The 19,807-nt window shown below is 34.8% G+C and overlaps 1 protein-coding gene across 2 annotated transcripts in view; it reads left to right on the forward strand.

Annotated features, from left to right (window-relative positions):
• The window catches only part of LOC145680839 (arylsulfatase B-like), a 55,350-nt gene extending 50,431 nt beyond the window's left edge, over positions 1–4,919 (forward strand). The window contains exon 8 of one of the 2 annotated variants that reach the window (XM_081751945.1): positions 2,997–4,909. In XM_081751945.1, coding sequence (XP_081608071.1) covers positions 2,997–3,427 — 431 coding nt within the window. In that variant the 3' untranslated portion in view covers positions 3,428–4,909. Of the gene's footprint in view, positions 1–2,996 lie in introns of both variants that reach the window. The other variant, XM_081751946.1, reaches the window with a different exon arrangement.
• The last annotated feature ends 14,888 nt before the right edge of the window (positions 4,920–19,807 follow it).

The following is a 19,807-nucleotide window of genomic DNA, read 5'->3' on the forward strand; positions in this document are numbered from 1 at the left end:
GATCATCAGTCAGCAAATTTGCTTCAGATGCAAACTCGACTACTGGTTCTGATCCCACAGTAAGATCCTTTAATAACAGCATTCTCGAGTTGAGTTGAGTTGATTTTGAGTTTAACACCCCCTTCAGCAGCGAGGCTATATGAGACATGGACCTACTGATTAACATTTAATCCGAACCACATGAGCTCCCGCCAGGAATCGAACCCGACTCTCCCCCGCCAAAGGCGCGTACGCTAACCGCTTAGCCACAAAGGAGCTCAACAGCGTTCTCGAAACTCTTTTCAAATAGGGACCACTTTTATTAGTCAGAATGTTCTATGGATCACACAACTCTTTCTCCTTACAAAATCAAATTTTTATATATGACGTTTTTTTTTTAATGTTTTGAGCATACACCATTATGCCAGTACACTGATATTTTAAAAATAATAATCATTAAAATTCCCTTAATTTCATATTTGTGTTGACAGAAGAAAATACTATTACTTTTTTGCTGAAGCAATTGTAGATTACAATTTTATAATAATATGTTTACGAGGTAAACCATTTATCTTCACATGTTCTTGTAGCTTTCACAGGATTTCAATTTGACGGTAGAACTTATGGGAGGGGAACGGGGAGACCTATAAAAATAAATAAAACTTAATAACTCATGAACCACCCGACCGATCTCGATCAAACTTTCAACATAGATGAGGTTCGGGCCTGAGATGGCTCTTATCACTTCATTTTGATCGTGCAAATTAGGGGAACGAGAGGGGATATATATATATAATAGATTTCGGGGTTGACTGAGACTCTAAGGACTTTTTCGAAAAAAGGTAAAAAATTTCAATCCCTTGTAACTTTGTTTCTATTTGTTCGAAATGTGTAATATGAGTATCACACTATTAGACACTAAGGTACTTTGGATGTGCATTGTTCTGCCTATCTCACTTGTTTTATTACTGTTTAAGAAATCTCCACAGTTTGGTTGTATGTAAATGTTTAATACTGCAGTGTCCTTTGTAACACTGAATAATAAGTATGATTTTATAAGTTGTTGTTTAAGATGTGCACCTGAAATATGTAATAATCTGACGCAAAGCTAGTGGTATTGCAGGATATGTCAAACAATGTCTTTATGTCGATATTTCCATGGTATAAATTTTTTAGCGTTTTTATTTCTTAGTTTGAAAGTTACAAGTTATAAAACCATTAGAATTTTATATTAATCTTTACCTTATTAAATTTCATAATCTGTTATTTGTACTCGTATAATCTACATGTACCTATTTAATTTGAGTAGTGGTGGATCTATGACCAGGCGGGTGGCTAGGCACCCCCAGTTTTTTGAGTGACGAAAATAATTGAAGCTATTATTTATATATTTTTGAGAGTTTATAATAATCTTAAGATATGTCTATCATAGTCTAGATTCTGGCCTGGCCCTCCCTCAGTTTTCTCTTCTAAATCTGCCTCTGCACTTGAGATGTTTAACTGTCCAATGTGATATGAAATTCACTAGAATTGTAATCTTTCCTGTCTTTTTTTTTGCCCTTCGACTAATGATCAATGTAAGAGAACCTTAACAGCAGAACTCGTAGAACTACACACTACAGTTTGAGAAACGGTCCTCTAGCATAACGTTGATCTTAAAATGTTTAGATAGGTGTTTGAAATAGCCTCGGTATTGAAAGCGGTGACAACTATTACTTTTATGTGGAGTTTATTAAGATGGGACTTGAAACCGAGGAGGTTGCCGGGTTGAACAACAATTTCCTGAATGCTTACTTTAATTCGTTTCCGATTATATTAACCACAGACTTCCTATTTCTCTCGAGTGAAATGTTCAAATTTTTCGGTTATGTACACTTGATTCCTCTGTCTGTGATATATATTGCTACTCCTTCTTTAATTATATGTAGAAAGTACTCTTACTTTATTGTTAATAATAATATTACTAATGCAATAAAATAAACTAGTATTAATACGAGGGTGATTGAGAAAGTAATGCCTCCAAGCCCACTAATTTGTCAATAATACTGGAAACATTCTGAACTGTTTATCATTAATGCACTGATGTTTAAGGTATAGAATGTCACTTGTCTTAGAGTAATGGAGCAATTCGTGGCATCCAGTGGTCACGTCCGGTTGAAACAGTGGGGTGTCGTTGGATTTTTGACTGCGGAAGGTTGTGCACTCAGGAACATTCATCGCCGGAGACGGGTATTGGATACACCATTACTACCCGGAAACGAAGGTTCAGTCGATGAAGTACGGCCACACGTCATCTCCTCCGGCAAAAGAATTCAAAGTTGTCCTAACTGCTGTCAGAGTATTGTTGACATTCTGCCTCACCCTGTTTGTAGTCCAGATCTTATGCCCTGTGACTTTTGGTTCTTCTCCAAACTTAAAGGTCACCTTAAGGGACAAGCTACAATTGTGACGCGGAGGTGGAAGCAGAAGTGCGGCAATGGTGTTGCCAGCGGCCACCACAATTTTTCGCCGATGGCATGAAAAACCTTGTTTCGCGTTTTCGCAAGTGTGTTGCCCGTAATGAGGACAATGTTAGAAAATGAGGGCAGTATTTGTAGCTGACATTGCAGGCTTTCCACTGATACCTGTATCGGTGCTACCTGTCAAACACAAATAAACTTATCACCTTGGAGGCATTACTTTCTGACTGAATCACCCTCGTATTATGCATATGGAAATACGTAAATGCACATGGTAACTTTCAGTCAGTTAAGTGTGGGAAAATCTACCAATTGTTCTATTGCAACACCATAAGAAACTGATTTTATTATACTATGATTATATAGCACTTAACTTTCTGCTCGGTGTCCTTAAAGAATGAATTTCAAAGTTTCTTCTCGAAAACATACTTTGAATTTGAATTTCCCTGTCATATGAAGTCAAATACTTCTTTCATATATAAAAATGTTACAACATGAATTATTTGACATATTAATTTGTTTACACACTGTAATCCTAGAACTAATTTTTATTATTAGGTACAACAGCTTATGGTTTTCTAGATGGATGGTTCCCAAAACCGGATGAAGCCAATGGTCCATCTTACAATACAAGTGAAGTCTTCACCAGTAAAGCAGCTACAGCTCTTGAGGCAATTAATTCTCCATTACCTGGAAACATTCTGGAGTTACGCGGAGAATCTAAAGTGAAATGTGGCACAAAGGAACGGTATAAGCCTTGCCTTCCAATGCTACAGCCTTGTATGTTCGATCTGGAGAAAGATCCTTGTGAATATAACAATATCTACGGTATCTATCCTTTATCTTATTTGATGTTTCTTAGGTTAGAACAGCATCGAGCGACTCTTGTGCCAGCCTCTAATAAACCAAATGACGTAATGGCCAATCCACAATATTGGAATAATACATGGACATTCTGGAAGGACTTTTCATCATTCTCTGTGGTGTGACAAGATGAGGATAATTGTTTCACAAGTTTCTTCTGTATCTTTTGAAGGAACCTTCTGTGCACGTAAAATTATCATAAAATACCATGTTCCAGTGATCTGCACGAAATATATATAAGCTCGAAGAGAAAGCTTCAAATTCCTATTTTAGTATCCTCAATATGGACCCACATTAATATATAATTATGAATATATTTGCTTGGTAATTGGAGTTTAGCATCCCTTTTTCATGCCTGACGTTATACGAGACGTGGACCCACAGGTTACCATGGAATTCAAGCTCCCATGCTTTCAAATTTCTTCATCAAAGATTCACGCGCTAGCCAATTCACCAGCGGAGAGGATAAGTATATATTCACGTGAATGAACGTACTAAAATATGAATCTAAAGGTTTTCTCTTCCAGCTCCACGTAGTCTAAATAGGCTCATATATTCAGAAACAAAAGTACAAATGGTAATATTATTGCTCTAAAAATGTAGTTGTATAGGTACTAAGGGCAATAATTGAGTTTTTATGGTTTAACTAAATGTGAAAAATTGAACAAATCTACTGAGTGTCAAATGTATCGTTCGTTATCTTCACAACAAAGGAACTATTAAAAATCAAATAATTAAATATAGTATAAGTACTTTATATTCATTTTTCTTCTTTTTCTATTTATTATTTATTAAGATTTTACTCTAGCAGTTTACCTCGCACAAAAACTTCAGAGATAAAAGTTTGCAAAATCTATCAGAATCGCGATATTTTATACACAGATTTTTTTTTTTTAATTCTAGTCTTCGCAAGTTTTTTTTTTTTCAGCTTGATGTATTTCAGAGGTACCTCAGAAGAACTTGGGGAAGTTGTTGAGTTTGTTGATTTTGAGTTTAACGTCCCTTTTAGCAGTGAGACTATATGAGACAGATTGTGAAAATTGTGTTTATACAACTTGATTTATTAACGACTTGAACAGGGGACAAATTTTTATATAGCTTTAAATTGATATTGCTAACTTGAAGTCACGGAAAAGTTACAAAAGCTTGACCAGCTCCTGGTGTGTACGTGGACTAGAAATATCAAAGTTTCAGTTTATTCGTCATAATAATGTTAACTTCTACGCAATTTTGTCGTGTTATTTAGGAAACATTTTGAAAGGAATAACTAAGAACTTAAAAAGATATTATACTTCTCAAAAACAGAGACAAAAATTAAGACTACGGTGCCTCTGAGTTACCCCTTGCGTAGACTAGAGTTAATTTTGTTCCTATTTAGAGAATTGTAGCTATGAACATTCTCGACTGTGATATGTTTGATAACGTATTAGAAAACAATGTACTTTTTAAGTAATAGTAATATATTTCATGGAGTACAACTTTTTAATTGTTATTCTACATCAGAACATGATAAATGATAATCATATTATAGCATTATTTATTCTTAATATGGAAAAGAAGAGACTAACAGGCATCCTACATAGCAATTTCGATGAATCTTGATATACATTGAGGATGTGCATAAAGTTTTACAGCCAAAATTATAGTTGATATCATCTAGTGAAGTCAAAATGTCTCAATAAAGATGAAGCAGAAACAATAAGCAAACAAGATGCCTTTTACGTTAAAAAAAATGGTTCGAGAAATTCATGCCTGATTTATATTGTTACCTAAAGATTTTCTCACTAATTAGTCCAAAATTTGAATATTATGGAAATGGTCCCTTCTTTTCCTTTAGAAGTAGAATTTTAGAAAATGTTAAAACATTAATTTTTAAAATTAAAAATTATATAGCGAACTCCAAACCTTCAATGTAAGTGAATTAGAACATTCAGTATTTTCTGAATGAGTGGGAAATGTTTCTTCTGTAGAAGTTGACCCCTTCTTTCCTTTAGGAATGGAGTTTTCAAAGACGCTGAATCATTTGTTTGGTTATTTTTTTAATTATGAGTTTATAGGCCAAATTTTACCCTCAAAATTATACGGATTCTCCGTTTGGAATTTTCTGAATAAAGAATCGAAAATTTGAATATTAAAGAAAATGTCTCCATTTGCCCCTGTAGGACCAGAGTTTTCGAAAATGATGAAACATCTATAATCTTGATTATGAGTATGTAGCTATTTTGAATTTTACTTCTTCTGTTGGAGTATCTATATTCTCACATGTCGCTTCACGCTTTCATTTATATTTAATGCTCTATTTTGTATACTGAGTTTCATCCCCATAACTTCACAGATTCATGAAAGACTCTACTCTTAATAGAAAGAAAAAATCTTTCTCACTCAAAGGGAGGATTATGTCTCGAAATCATAATTTTGCCAGGAGAAAAGAATCTATCCATATTATGAAGTGACTGTTATTGAACAGTGTCCGTTAACCCCTTTTCACTACTGACATAACATTACAAATCAGTGCATTATGTTTCTTTATAATCGTGACAGATCGCAGAACATAATGAAGATTCGAAAAACCATATTCGAAGCTTATATTCTAGCCATAGAAGCCAGATTTGTAGCGTATAGCAGCTTGCCATCAACGCGACTGCCCCTGCAATGATGGCATTGAATTACACGGCCGTCACTGTGATAGTCGAAGCAGGCAAAAGGTTAAGGGAAATATCACTGTAGTAGATTACAGTGTTTGACCTTTGATTACTGGGCTTATTATCTAATTGCAGGTTTCCTCTCCGTTAACTCAAGTTTTAAATTGCTGCTGGGGAAGCCGAAAGTGATAAAAATTTACTCCATGTATATTCAGTTTGAGCGTATACTACAATATTTCTTTGATGTATAATAAGTGTTATCTTTTAAACAAACTTACGTTTAACCAAAAATTTAAAAAAAAAAGTTCCGCTACACGTGCAAACTGATGTTGTTTTACCTGTATTTGTAGTGAAGTTGTCTTATAGCTGATATTGCTATCGTTGCGCCATGAATGTATCATTTACACAATTCTTGCTGAAACACATAAATATAAAATAACTACTACACTTTCAACCACAAAGACATACATAGCACGCTTAGGAAAATTTGTATCACGTAGGTTCTATCTAATCAAAATGTGGGTAAGAAGAACCGAATACTTGCTTTATCACCTACATGCATTAGTAACAATAATAATAATAATAATAATAATAATAATAATAATAATAATAATAATAATAATAATAATAATAATAATAATAATAATAATAAATCCTCAACTGAAGGTTGGTGTGCATGTACAACATGGAAGAATTAAATTCTCTTACTCCGTTCTTCAACTCCTACGTAGGGGTGTTCGATAAGGCTGAGGATCTATCGAACTTAGGGAGTGAAAATTTGTCGTGTTGTGATCGGTTACTCGAAACCGTTCGAGTATTTGAAATTATCGAATTTTCGGGTATTCTCGAAATTTCGAGTATTATCGAAGTTTCGGGTATTGTCGAAGTTTCGGGTATATCGACATTTCGAGTATTATCGAAGTTTAGGGTATTATCGACATTTCGAGTATTATCGAAGTTTCGGGTATTATCGAAATTTCGAGTATTATAGAAGTTTGGGGGATTATCGACATTTCAAGTATTATCGAAGTTTTGATTATTATCAAAACTAGTGATGGACAGCTCGGTTCCTTCACCTTTCCAATGATTCCTTCTTGCAGCCAAAGTAGTCAAACAACTTTTATCATCTGATAACTTATTGCAAAGTTTCGTGAGGAGAAAGGAAAGCATACAGAAGGGGATTTCTTTTTCGACCGACCGACCGACCAACGACACACACACACACACACACACACACAATGTTTCTTCCGCAACCGTACTGAGGATTTTCAGAGGACACTTGCTAATGAGTTTTATTATCCTTGTAGAAGAAAACGTATATCTTTTTCGCTAAACAAAATAGCCAATTTGTTGGTTCTCAACGCATCTTTTGAGATTCTGAGAATTTGAAGTAAATGAGAAACGCTTACAGCGTGATGACATGTACTTAAGAAAATTAACATACACGCATTATCTTTTGCAGTACCGGTATACGAATATATTACCACATCCCCTACCAATATTATTATTTAACAGAAATGAATTTTTTCTTTCATCCCTTCCAGTAATTCAAATACGTACTAAATAGAGTATTTTCATATTGAATTTGACGTACTTACGTTTATACACAATGTATTTACTGTATATTACAGCAGACAATTACCGTTGTGAGCAATTAAATTTTTGTAACCTCTCTGTAACGGACACCTCTCAATAACGGACAAAAATTCATGTTCCATTGGTGTCCGTTATTCAGAGGTTTCACTGTACTTGAATACGGGAAAATTCCCCTTGTCGTATGGCAACCAAAACAATAGGTGTCTGGTGAAAGTAAACAAGAACATTTTAAAATGAGTTCCATCAAAATTGAACAATACGTTCGAATGTTATCGTCGGATGCCACATATAAACAGACAGACAGGACCCAAAATTCTCAAGGTTTGTTTTACGACAATCTCAAATACTTGAAGGCATTCGAATGCCAGATAGTAAATTTTCGAAACGGAAGTTTGATAAGTCTTTAGAACTATCGAATTTCCTTACCCCTACCTATATCAGTAGCTGTCTCTATCTAAAACTTTAAATTAAACCCTCGAAATCATATGTAAAATTATTTCTCTGCCTGCCCCATTATTGGCGCAATCGGCAAAGTGGCTATTAGTAGACTAATGGTGCCTTGGATTCCAATTCCATTCCTCTTTCTCTTTCTTTCTTCTGACAGACTGCTTAAGCCTTGTACAGATCTGTGGGGGAAAAACTTTTCCTTCACTTCATTGCTAAGGAGAGAAGTTTTAAAATGTACACCCTGCATACATGTGATACATATTATATACAACTATGATAATCTCGAATACATTGTATCTTCCGAACACTCCGATAATCCCGAACTTTTCAAAATATTCAAGCGACTCGTCAAATGCGATCATATTGATATATTTCTGTATTTGCTGCTTTCAAACAATTCGAGACTCTTGAACAGTTCGAGTGTCTCGAAGTTGTCTAATGTTTCTTACATTTCGAGTGCCTCGAACACTTCGAGAGTCGAAATATGTCACTCAAAATGCACTTCCTCCATTCCCACCTTGATATCTTTCCAGTGAATTGTGGATCTTTCAGTGACGAGCAAGGAGAGCAATTTCACCAGGACATTTCTGCGATGGAACATTACAAAGGAAAGTGGTCAGTTTCAATGTTAGCGGATTTCTGCTGGATGATTCCAAGAGATGCTCCAGATGTTCCTCACGAGAAACAAGCAAAGAGACGACGTGTTTAAAACAGATACCTTAGGTAACTTTTACCAATACAGTTCTTGTCCTGTAGCACTATATGCAAAATGTTAAGAGTGCTATTACACTGACAGTGAGCTAGGATGACGTTATATTTTTGATAATCCTATTCAGTGTCCAAACATTCATAAGAGACAGCTATTTTTATTTCCGTAATCATTTCAATGTTTTGTTACTTTTACCTTTACAATTTTATTATTATTGCGTTATATGTAACATGTAAATTGTGTAACAAGCAAATCTTAGCCAGGAGCACATTTTAATTGTTAGTTTCGTGTTCAGAGTCCACAAATCAATAAAGGATGATCATTTACATTTCTGTAAAAAAAATTCGCTTTTGCACAGTGCTAATGCGTGTGCTTTCTGATCGAGTAGTCCAGAGTTCAGTTCCGGTTGGCATATTTTTCTTACATCTAGATCTAAGTGGTGGTCCAACTTCCACTTGACGAAGAGGAGTATAGTCAAATATAGTTGTACGCGCGAATATAATTCTATATACGACGGGTATAGTTGTATGCATCAACCCGTTGTATGTGAATCATATGCAGACAGGATGACACAAGTGAACGCATTTTGTATCATTAAGTGACTTCAAATGTGGCCGCATGTTCTCTTCTGAAACCTCTTCATCTTCAAGACCGTCTTCGGTGACGTTTGGGGAGATTGTAGGGACGAGGTGAATGGAGCATGAGAGTCGTTTGCCTTGGAAACAGTGAATACTGTGGCATGTCCGTAGACGTTCAAACCCTCGTCTAGGTTATTTTCTGCTTAAAATTTGTCTACATATTCTCTCCAACGTTGAGTTACTTGTCCTTTCCTATAAGTATGTTCTTTAGTTTTTTATAACATATGGTTGATGTTTTCTTCAACAAGAGCTTTCTTACCTTTATGCGGATTTTTATATTTCCTTAATTCATATGTTCCTCTTCTCTTCATTTATTGTCAATAACGTTTCTTCTGCCTTCCTTGACATTGCTTACTAGGTTTCTGAATTTCGTGTATTCTACATCTTTCTTTTGTATTTTGTGTTGTCGTCTGTTCTCCATTAAAGCTTTAATTTTCTCTTGTATCAAGCGCTTCACGCTATTTTATGTTATTTAACTGTATACTCTTTAAGGGTAATTCACATTTCAGGGGTACACATCACCTATCATCATTTCCATCACAAGATATGTTTCTTCTCCGGAAATTGTTCCACCTGATCAGTTCATCATATTTTAGTTCCCTACGCAACTGGCTACGCCCCCTCCTACTCGTTTCACATAGTTCTTATCAACATTATCCTGTAGGCTGTAAGATTTATACAATCTTATTTCAGGGGTACACATTTTAATAAGTTGTCATAGAAGTCTGTCAATACAGTTTCGTTAGTATAGTTATCTTTCAATAGTCGCAAAGTTATATTCTGAATTAGGATTTCTATAAACAATGACACTTTTATATTAGACAATAATTTTTTGCTTGTTAATAATATGAACTAAAGGTACGTTTAACTTTTTAATTGAAATATGAAATTAACAGTGACGCTTACAAAATTATAAAATTCCAGTGCAATGGTGTTTATTTTAAAGATGTGATTATAAAAAAAGTGCTGTATTCAGAAATTTAACTGTATTTTCTTACCAATATATTTAATTTATGTAGTATTTATTATTTTATTAGAAAACGTAAATTTAGACTTTTAATATGTGTATAATCCATTTTTCGCTAAATAGATGAACAGCTCAACTATTGTTGTTCAATGAGGTTTAATGGTAAAGCGTTCATCTATGATGCATATGGTCCCTGATTCGATCCTGGCTTTCACTAAGTGGTTTTTATGGTGGCAAGTATTGTGTATGGGAAATTTCTCGAAATTCTTCCATTTTTGCTCACCTTCATTACATAAGTTCGTTCAATATCATCATCCCGTTTTCCCTAATCTAGGTGCATAACCTGTCGATAGCCAGCCCCCATTTCAAACATGCCCCCATTCACCATACACTTACGTTAGCGTAAAATACAGTAACTTTATTCACTTATGTTGTGAGTCCAATTAAATGGCAACATTGCATTTTCATTTAACATTGGGCGCATAAAGAGTGTACAGCCCAAACGGTTCGTCCGATCCTTCACTTTAGATTGAAAACATCATATTTGGAGACGGTTTCCCACCTTACATTTTGTTGTAACTCTGATAATAACAGAGTTACCCTATGTCAGGGGGCTTTTGAGACACCCTGTATAATAAACATATGTTATTGTGAAATATGTGTTAAGAAAAATAAACTGACCAACTTTTCTTCAAACCTATCACAAGTGTTTTATGTGATCACCTCCCGTAACACGACATACAAGCCGATAGTCTATCTCCTGCCAAACCTTTCGTAGTATGTTGCGATATCAATATCAAACCAATAGATCAGAGTTTTCCAACCTTTTTCAACTTGCGGCACACTTATATATATATATATATATATATATATATATATATATATATATATATATATATATATATATATAGCTATTATTATTATTATTATTATTATTATTATTATTATTATTATTATTATTATTATTATTTGTATATATGAAATATCGTGATATTTTTTTTCTGTGATTAGGTCTACTGATCTTCTCACAGAGAAGAAAGCTTGATGACTGGTTCTCCTTTGTGGTAAATCATTATGCTTATTGTTCATTCTAATATAAAAATAGTAAACAATTGCAGTGAAATATAGAACACGGTTTTTTTTTTTTATAAAAATCCATTTTCTCTTTCGAAAACTGTATCCAACCTTTCACTAAAAAGGAAGATCACTAAATAACGAACGAATAAACAAATCTCTTGTACTTTTAAAACACAAATGTAGGTAATTTTTACGCATGTTTGCTTTGTCAAAAGGATTAAATGATATTTTAAAATTTCAAGTTACGAAATAAACTGCAACAACAATGAAGCAATAATGGTCATGGCAATGATAACAAAACTTTTCTCAACGTTAAAAATGTACAGAAAAGTAACACAGTATGAAACCTTTGTAGATTCATAGTAGAGGTTCATAGTAATGTGAAATACAAATATACAGTTTTCGCTATGTCTTGCAATTTGATTCCTGTAGAATTAACAATTTTGTTTCGATTTCCTCGCGGCACACCAGTTGGGAAACGCTGCAATAGATTTTCGTTTAGAGATTCAACTCAAATTTCTGAAATGTTCATATCCAGGGCCGGATTTAGGGAGGTACACTGGAGCACGTGCACACCCCTCCGTTGTGAATACACTATCTAAAGTGAAAAACTGGCCGTGAAAATCGCAATACCTTCCGAAAATTTTCTGTCATGTTTCCGTTAAAAGAAAGTGGATTTTTGCAAAAGCAATAGTTGAAGTCAATTCTTAATATACACCACAGATGCCTCAAGGCATTTAAAAATTTAAATTTTATTCAAATGTACCGGTAGTTAATGGTGCGCCCCCCCCCCCTCAGAAAATCTTGGATCCGGCCCGGTTCATATCAATTACGAATGGTCTTCTCCGTGGGTGAGTCTCTCTGATGTTTGATACGGGAATGGCGTTTCACACTAATCACAGATTTGTTTACATTATAATCAAACTCACAGAAAGTTGTCTGTTCTCCAGTCAACGTCATTTTCGTTAATTTCTCCCTGCTGCCTCTTGGCAGTAGATAGTGGGAACATTGTGTAGAAACTAAGCTTTGAAAGTTAACCTTTCGAAGCGCATGTCTCACAATAAATGTGTATTAGATTTTAGAGAATAAATGTCTGAAATCGGGTCCATCATTTTCATTTGCCCTGTATACTCTACTTGAAAAAAGCACACTGTTAAGAAGAGATTGTACCTATTGTTTGATGACACATATTGCTAACAATGACACAAATGTTTCTAAAAATGACGCAAATCGTAATGGTAACGCACACACTACTTGTAAAGAATACATAGGGCCTATTTAAATTTCAGAGATTTTCGTAAAGCATTCCTAATTTAAAAACAAGGCTTTCAATGGGCATTTCCTTATTTATGGTGTCCCAGAGCAGGGTATTTCCTACCAAGTCCTACTTGTCTTATCTTACAGAGCAGACTACACGAAAGTGATTTATCAAGTATTTACTTCCTTGTAGCTCTTCGTTATTGAAAAACGTAGTTGGAAATAAAATAATTTTGAATTAACTAATTGTATTTAAAAGTTGTTTGCCTTGAAGGTGTCACAACCTTAACTTAACTTCTAGAATACAATATGTATATGTAATTTTTATTTTTTCTGCACTGTAATACGACGCCACGTGTTAATATTTTATACATACTTCCATTTCAACTTTTTTTGAGTTGGTTAATGTCAGTTACATAGTTAAGTATATCTTTCAAGCGTTTGAGTAAATGTAGAGTAAGTACTGATATTTAATGTACACATTTTCACTATATTTGTTAATCATTATTTTATGGGGAATATGTTATTCATTTGCAGGGGCGGACCAAGGGCCGGGCAACCCGAGCAACTGTCCAGGCCGCCACACTCAGGAGGCGCCAAAACGAGCCTCAAAATGTAAATTTTATAACGTGTTTTCTACTGACCTTTTTGATTTGTATTCTTGTAAAGTAGGTCAATTACATCTTTTTCCATTCCACCATTTAAAAAGAGGGTTTTATAGTATTAAGGGGGCTGTGTCAACAAATGGAGACATGGCATGTAGAAGAAAGAGTGGAGGGGGAGTTGGTATTGTTTATAGCAGGCTATGATCTTTGTGAACTTTTCCCACGTAATGAATGTTATTGAATTTTATATATGTTACTCTTTGAAAGTTGTAGTGGAGGGAGAAGAACTTACTTTTCATTTCCTAGAAACGACATCGCCTGACCAAACTATCCGCCTATGTTGAAAGTACTTACTGTCTATGGATGTTATTATGTCTATGTGTCTATGGTAGGTTCGCTATGTACAGTTCTTGCCAAATCATTCATTTCGACAGTGTTTGTGAAATCGAATATACCACTCGGGAACAACATAGGAGGGTGTTAGAAGCGGCACTACGAAAAAAAAAAAAAATCAGGGACTACTTTTGAATCCTTTCTTCCGTGTAAAACACGTTCAAACATATGTGAAACGTATTTTTTCGTATTTCATGTTAATATAATAGATTGTTACGTAGTCGGATCTATGGTAGAATGACTCTTGATGTTATTGATATAACAAGAGAATTTACAATAGCTATAGCAGTAATCATGTCACCACTAGTTGTATTCAATAAATGCTGTTCGATATTGTTTTTGTTTATACATATCGGTACATAAATAATAATAATAAAAACACAATGTAATTGATACCATATGTACTAAATATACCTATATCATGTATTTGGGTATTAATTTTTCTTTTTGAAAAATGGGTTTAAAATATTAAAATCACTGTAATAAAATGTAAAATATAGGCTAGGACTAGGGGGGCGCCAAAAGGTCACTTTGCTTGGATGAAAATTTTGCCTTGGTCTGCCCCTGATTCATTGATCACAGAATGAATATTGATTACAGCGCATGTTCTGACAGCTCCGGTATTTAAAGTGAAATATCGGGAATTTCATAGTATTTTACACAAGAAAGTGTCAATATCTTCCTTTGTTTCCAGGCGGATAGGGAAATTAGCCAGGAAATGAGTATAGATAAAACGTAGTACGTGGTGACAAGACAAGATCTTGATTCAAGTAATAATAATAATACGCAGGCAGTCAATAAACTTAACTACTTAGGTCTAGTAGTAATACAAAACAAGGAGGGGAATGATAACTAAAAATCAGAGTACTTGTGCAAAACGAATGCTATTACTCTTTTGAAGTATCCAATCTTGCTATTATAGGCCTATATATAAAAAGCGTTTCTTTTTTGTGTGTCTTTTTTTAAGATTCTGATTTTTGTGTAGCAATTTGTGAAACAAATTTCAGTTATATTTTTTATAGCATTTTCGGCAGAAATGGAAATGAAAATTATATATTTATTTTACTGTTTTACGTGGATATGAAATAATAAAAATAAACTTCTTTTGAATGATAAAGACATATGATAATGGAAAGCAAAATAGACGAAAAGTAATGATTTTTCAACAAGTATTTTTCTTTCTCATTTTTTAGATTGCCTAAGATGGTATCTGGTGTTTAATGTATCCAAATTGATGTTTACATTTACTACTGAGTCCGTAATGCCGCCACGAAACGGGAATTGGTATTACGCAGCCCACAAAATGAACTCATGTTGGGGCCACGGTCGCTCAGTGATAGAAAGTTCACCTCTAGTGCATGGAGTCCTTGGTTCGATTCCAGCTCGCGCCAAGTGAGCTTTGTGGTGGATAAACACCGTGTGCGTGGGTTTTCTTGCGGTTCTCCCGTTTCCAACTATTTTCTTCATTCCACCATTGGATCCATTTCTCATTATCACCGTCTCCTTTAGCCTAGCCGGCGTATCCGTGAGATGTGAAACGGAAAGATTTCATTTCATTTCCTAACTCACGTTGTAATTAAATGATGCATGGATTAACTTGTAAACTGAACACTACTTTGTTTATCTTCATTTTATTAAAACACAAGTGAGTTTTCTTTCTACAGTTGAAGCTACTGCATGCAAATACAATTTTCAAATTTGAAGCAGTACGGCTATAACTACTGGTTGCAATAAACTAATAAGATCAAACATAGACGCTGAGTCCATACCAAAAAGGTATTACTCGTTATCCCTTACTGTTTTTGTTCTATGGGGATCAGACTCTGCTGGATCATCAGAGCTGGATTAACCTGTTTGGAGGCCCGGGGCTAGAAAAAAATATGTGGCCCCTGCTGACCTCACCTAATGCATTTTTGTAAAAATACAGTAGGAAAGTTAAGGGAATAATTTTTAATATTTTTGGTCATATTTTATTTCATGGTGATAATTGTATCTTCATGATTCTTTTTAGATAGCCAGTTGAGATTTTGAACAGAGTAGAGACCACTGTCCACCTGGAGGCCCGGGCCTGTAGCACCCCTAAACTCCTCCCTTAATCCGGATCTGATGGAGATAAGGTTGAGACGAAAAATCGTTAATTTTTTAACACTTTTTGTTTGAATAGAAGGTCAAGGGAGGAGATAGGACGTATTTTTGGGAAGCTGAATCGATGCCAAACAAAAAAAAAAAAAAAAAAAAAAAAAAAAAACCCTCTCGATACCTCTCATATTTTTTGCTTTATGAAAAGCAGTATTGAAACCAGAAGTACTAGCCTCACTTAAAAAACGGTGGCGGATAGCTGAAGGAACTCAAACGACGAAATGGCGAAACGCCGGCTACTGATGCTGGCGGGTGTCTAGCGAAATTACAGTTTGAGTGCACGACTCCCCAGCCAATAAACACTTTCTCTCTCCAGGCCCGTACCAACGGGGGAATAGGGTGGGCCCGCCCCCTAGGTTTTCGCTGCCCCCTAAAATATTCACAGTTGGCTGGCAAATGAACTATAATACAGTGATGAACTATGGTTGGATAGCCCCCCTTACTTCTACCGGCCCCCCTAAAATTTTGGGCTTGCTACCGGCCTGTATCTCTCTGACTAATATATGTACTAAACCAAATAAGTAAATAAATATGTATACAATTAAGAAAGAAACTTCACAAGAGTGAACTCGAACCACCAACCCCATCATCGCACTGTAAAAAATCGTTGTGTTATTTCAACGACATGCCTATGTGTTAATACGATTGTGTTAAAATATAACACAAATAGGTGGTTAGAACAACTCACTCTCTATTTGGAGTTTTGTGTCAAATGCAGGTAGTTGAAATGACACACAGCCTGTGTTAAATTAACACAAGTGTAGAATCTTCGGTGTTGTTTTCTGCGTGATTGCCAAATATGTTGGTCATGGAATTATAAAGGCTTATGAATTGAAGCTACAGACAAACACAGTAGAAGGAAATAATAAAACAAATCCAGGTATACGCAAAATTTCAACATGCAAACCGCGCGACGTATTTTCAATTGTTTTACATAATGCTTCTGAAGAAATATGTCAACAGCGAGAAACAACATCTTATTACTGTGTCACTTCTACACTGCACTAGAGCTCACCAGTCAGCACCGGCGACTGTGCTTCAAAAATGGCGGAAAACAAGTAGAATCATGATTAAGAGGCAAACATATTATAAGAATATAGGTAAAAGTTTCCTATCATTCTTGAACAAGATGTTGGTGAAGGTTGTGTTTCGCACCATCAGGAAATACTTTACAATAAATGTTAGGGAGCACGACAAAAAAATTTTTATGAAGATTTTCTATATGAAGTTTTCTGTAGTTTACTATTCTTTTTCTTTTTAAATTAGAATCTTCGATAAGCGTAAACATGCACACCACATGGTTTTCCAACACAGAAAAATGGTTACATCAACAACACACACGGAGTTATTTTAACACCAAGAATAGGTGTCGTAGTAACGCAGAAGTGGAGTCGAACTAACACCAAAAACGGTGTTAATCTAGTGGTCTAACCTTGAATTTTAGCACAGGAAGTGTTGAATTAACACCAAAACGGTTACTTATATGACTTTGACCTTGAACTATGACAGATTGTGCGCGGTGGCTCAGTGGTAGAGCGTTCACATCCAGTGCTTGGAGTCCCTGGTTCGATCCCAGCTCGCGACGTGTGGACTTTGTGGTGGACAAACACCGTGCTCGTGGGTTTTCTCGGGGCTCTCCCGTTTCCTCCCACTTTTTTCATTCCACCATTTCACTCATCTCTCATCATCACCGTCTCCTTTAGTCTAACCGGCATAACCGTGGGACGTAAAACTTAAAGATTTCATTTCATTTCATTTGGTTTGCTTAGTAAATCACGCTTTTATACCCAACCGTAATAATCAAGACGATGAGAATGAAGGTCTGAAAATGAGAGTACTGTAAAAACACACGCAACCTGCGGGAATATTAAAACTGAATGTAAGCAAGCGAAATAATAACATTTTCGAACTTGAAGCAGTTGTAGAATCGTGGCTTAAGGGGTCAGAACTTAACCCAATGAATTTCGTCTTTTCCAATGACTGATCAATACCAGTGATTTTTTTTTTTATTCCATTGTCATGAAATTTTCCAATTGAATGAATTTATTGAGATTATTTCTCCATCAGCTCATTGTATCGCCAGGATATTTTTGTATATACATACGTATCTAGTTGTGTGATATTTTTATCTATCTACACACAAAATATACACACACATAAAATATATACTGCCTATATATATATATATATATATATATATATATATATATATATATATATATATATATATATATATATATATATATATATATATATATATATATTTGTGTGTATGTGTGTTAGTGAATTTTTTAAATATGCTAATTAATAATAAGTAACCTTAAATCAGAAATTTTATTCATTAAGAAATTAAGTAATTGCTATAATTTCAAACGTGCAGTAGCCAAACTATATTTTGGGTTTTAAATACTAACATTAAACATATTCTTCACCTTCATCGATCAATAGTGAGAAATTCACAAAGAAGGTTTCTTCTGAATTTCCGTTACATTTCACAAAATATCTTTTACCGCAAAAGAATCGAAATTAAAATCCTATTCGTGTAGTCACTTACAAAATAAAATGACAAAAGTGTACAATTATCACTGAAAATTAATCTGTCACCCATTCTTCTAATGTATTGAAATTCCGTTTTTTGCCGATGGTATGAATCGTTGTAAATAGCTGTAAAGTGTCTTTCCTAGTAAGATAGTGAAATCGGTCCTTGATCGAAATTGGGTCGCTATTAACCCAAAAGGTTACCCTTTACCTAAAACTATCTCAGAAAAAATTTTGACCCCTCCCCTTACCGAATTTTCGTATCATGCATGCTTAAAATTGAATACTTTTTTAATTTTGGTGGGGGTGGTCGAAAAAATTTGAAAGTTTCACAGATTGTAGATACCATATAGATGTAAATGTGCAATTTTTTCAAAACCATCGATGCGTATTTTCTTTATTTTTTTGCGTGTTGCAAAATTTCAAAAAAATGTAGAAAACATTGGAAGGGGGGGGGACACGTCGCTGATTTTGTGGTTAGAAGATTTGTTATACCCTTAGGTACAACATAACCCTTAGGCTCATTTTTTTTCGGAGCCTGAAAATGATGGCAACTTGTCAAAAAGAAATAAAACTGAAAACAAACGTGTTTTCCGCACATTTTCCCACCATTTTAGACCCCTCAAGGTGAGGCCCTCTTCAAACAATCCTTTGCCAAAGTCCACAATTTTCATTTCTCTTGCGTCCCTTCTGCTTCGATTGTGTCCATTTCGGAATAGAAACAGCAAATATATCTCACTAACAGTGCTTCCACTTCAATGGACTCTTGCACAACGAAGGTACAGAGCTCGCGGTAGAGAGCGCCATTGTGTGCGGCCAGTGAAGCAAGCACTGATAAATACGAGGAGCAGACGCGAGGTGTGTGCAACTTCCTCGGTGAAGTTGTAGATATACTCGTAGTAAAATAATGGTGGTCTATGATTGCTAATTTAATTTCAGAGAAACTGAAATGATATAAGAAAATCAAGAGATCATGACCGCAACTGCAATTGTCGGGAAAATAATTAGTATTAAATTTCCCTTAAATCTAAATATCTCTTTTTATACAAAGATGAGACAGAAAGAGAATTAGGCAGAACGGGAATTAAGATAAGATTAGATAAAAATGTGTTACAAAGTGCTGAGGTTCATTAGGCATAACATGAATTAGGCATAACAGAAATACACCACGAACAAAATTATAGGGCTATTTAGGAAAATTCCGTCCAAAGAACACTTACTCTAAAAGTTAACTACCTCTTGTAGATATTCTCATGGAAGATATTTATACAACATTATAGGAATATTAGTGAAATATTTATTTACGAAATATGAACAAAATCGCCTGAGTTACTTTTGAGAAAATAATCTAAAAAGCACTCATCCCAAAAGTAAATTACCCTTTGTCAGTTTTTTTTTCATAAGGAGTAATTTACGCAATATTATAAAATTATTAATGAGCTATCATTTATGAGGTACGAACAAAATCGCCTGAAATGATTTGGAGAAAGCCATCTG

The sequence above is a fragment of the Thermobia domestica genome, chromosome 3 (genome assembly GCF_964235325.1).
Source record: "Thermobia domestica chromosome 3, izTheDome1.hap1.1, whole genome shotgun sequence".
Classification (NCBI taxonomy): Eukaryota; Metazoa; Arthropoda; class Insecta; order Zygentoma; family Lepismatidae; genus Thermobia; species Thermobia domestica.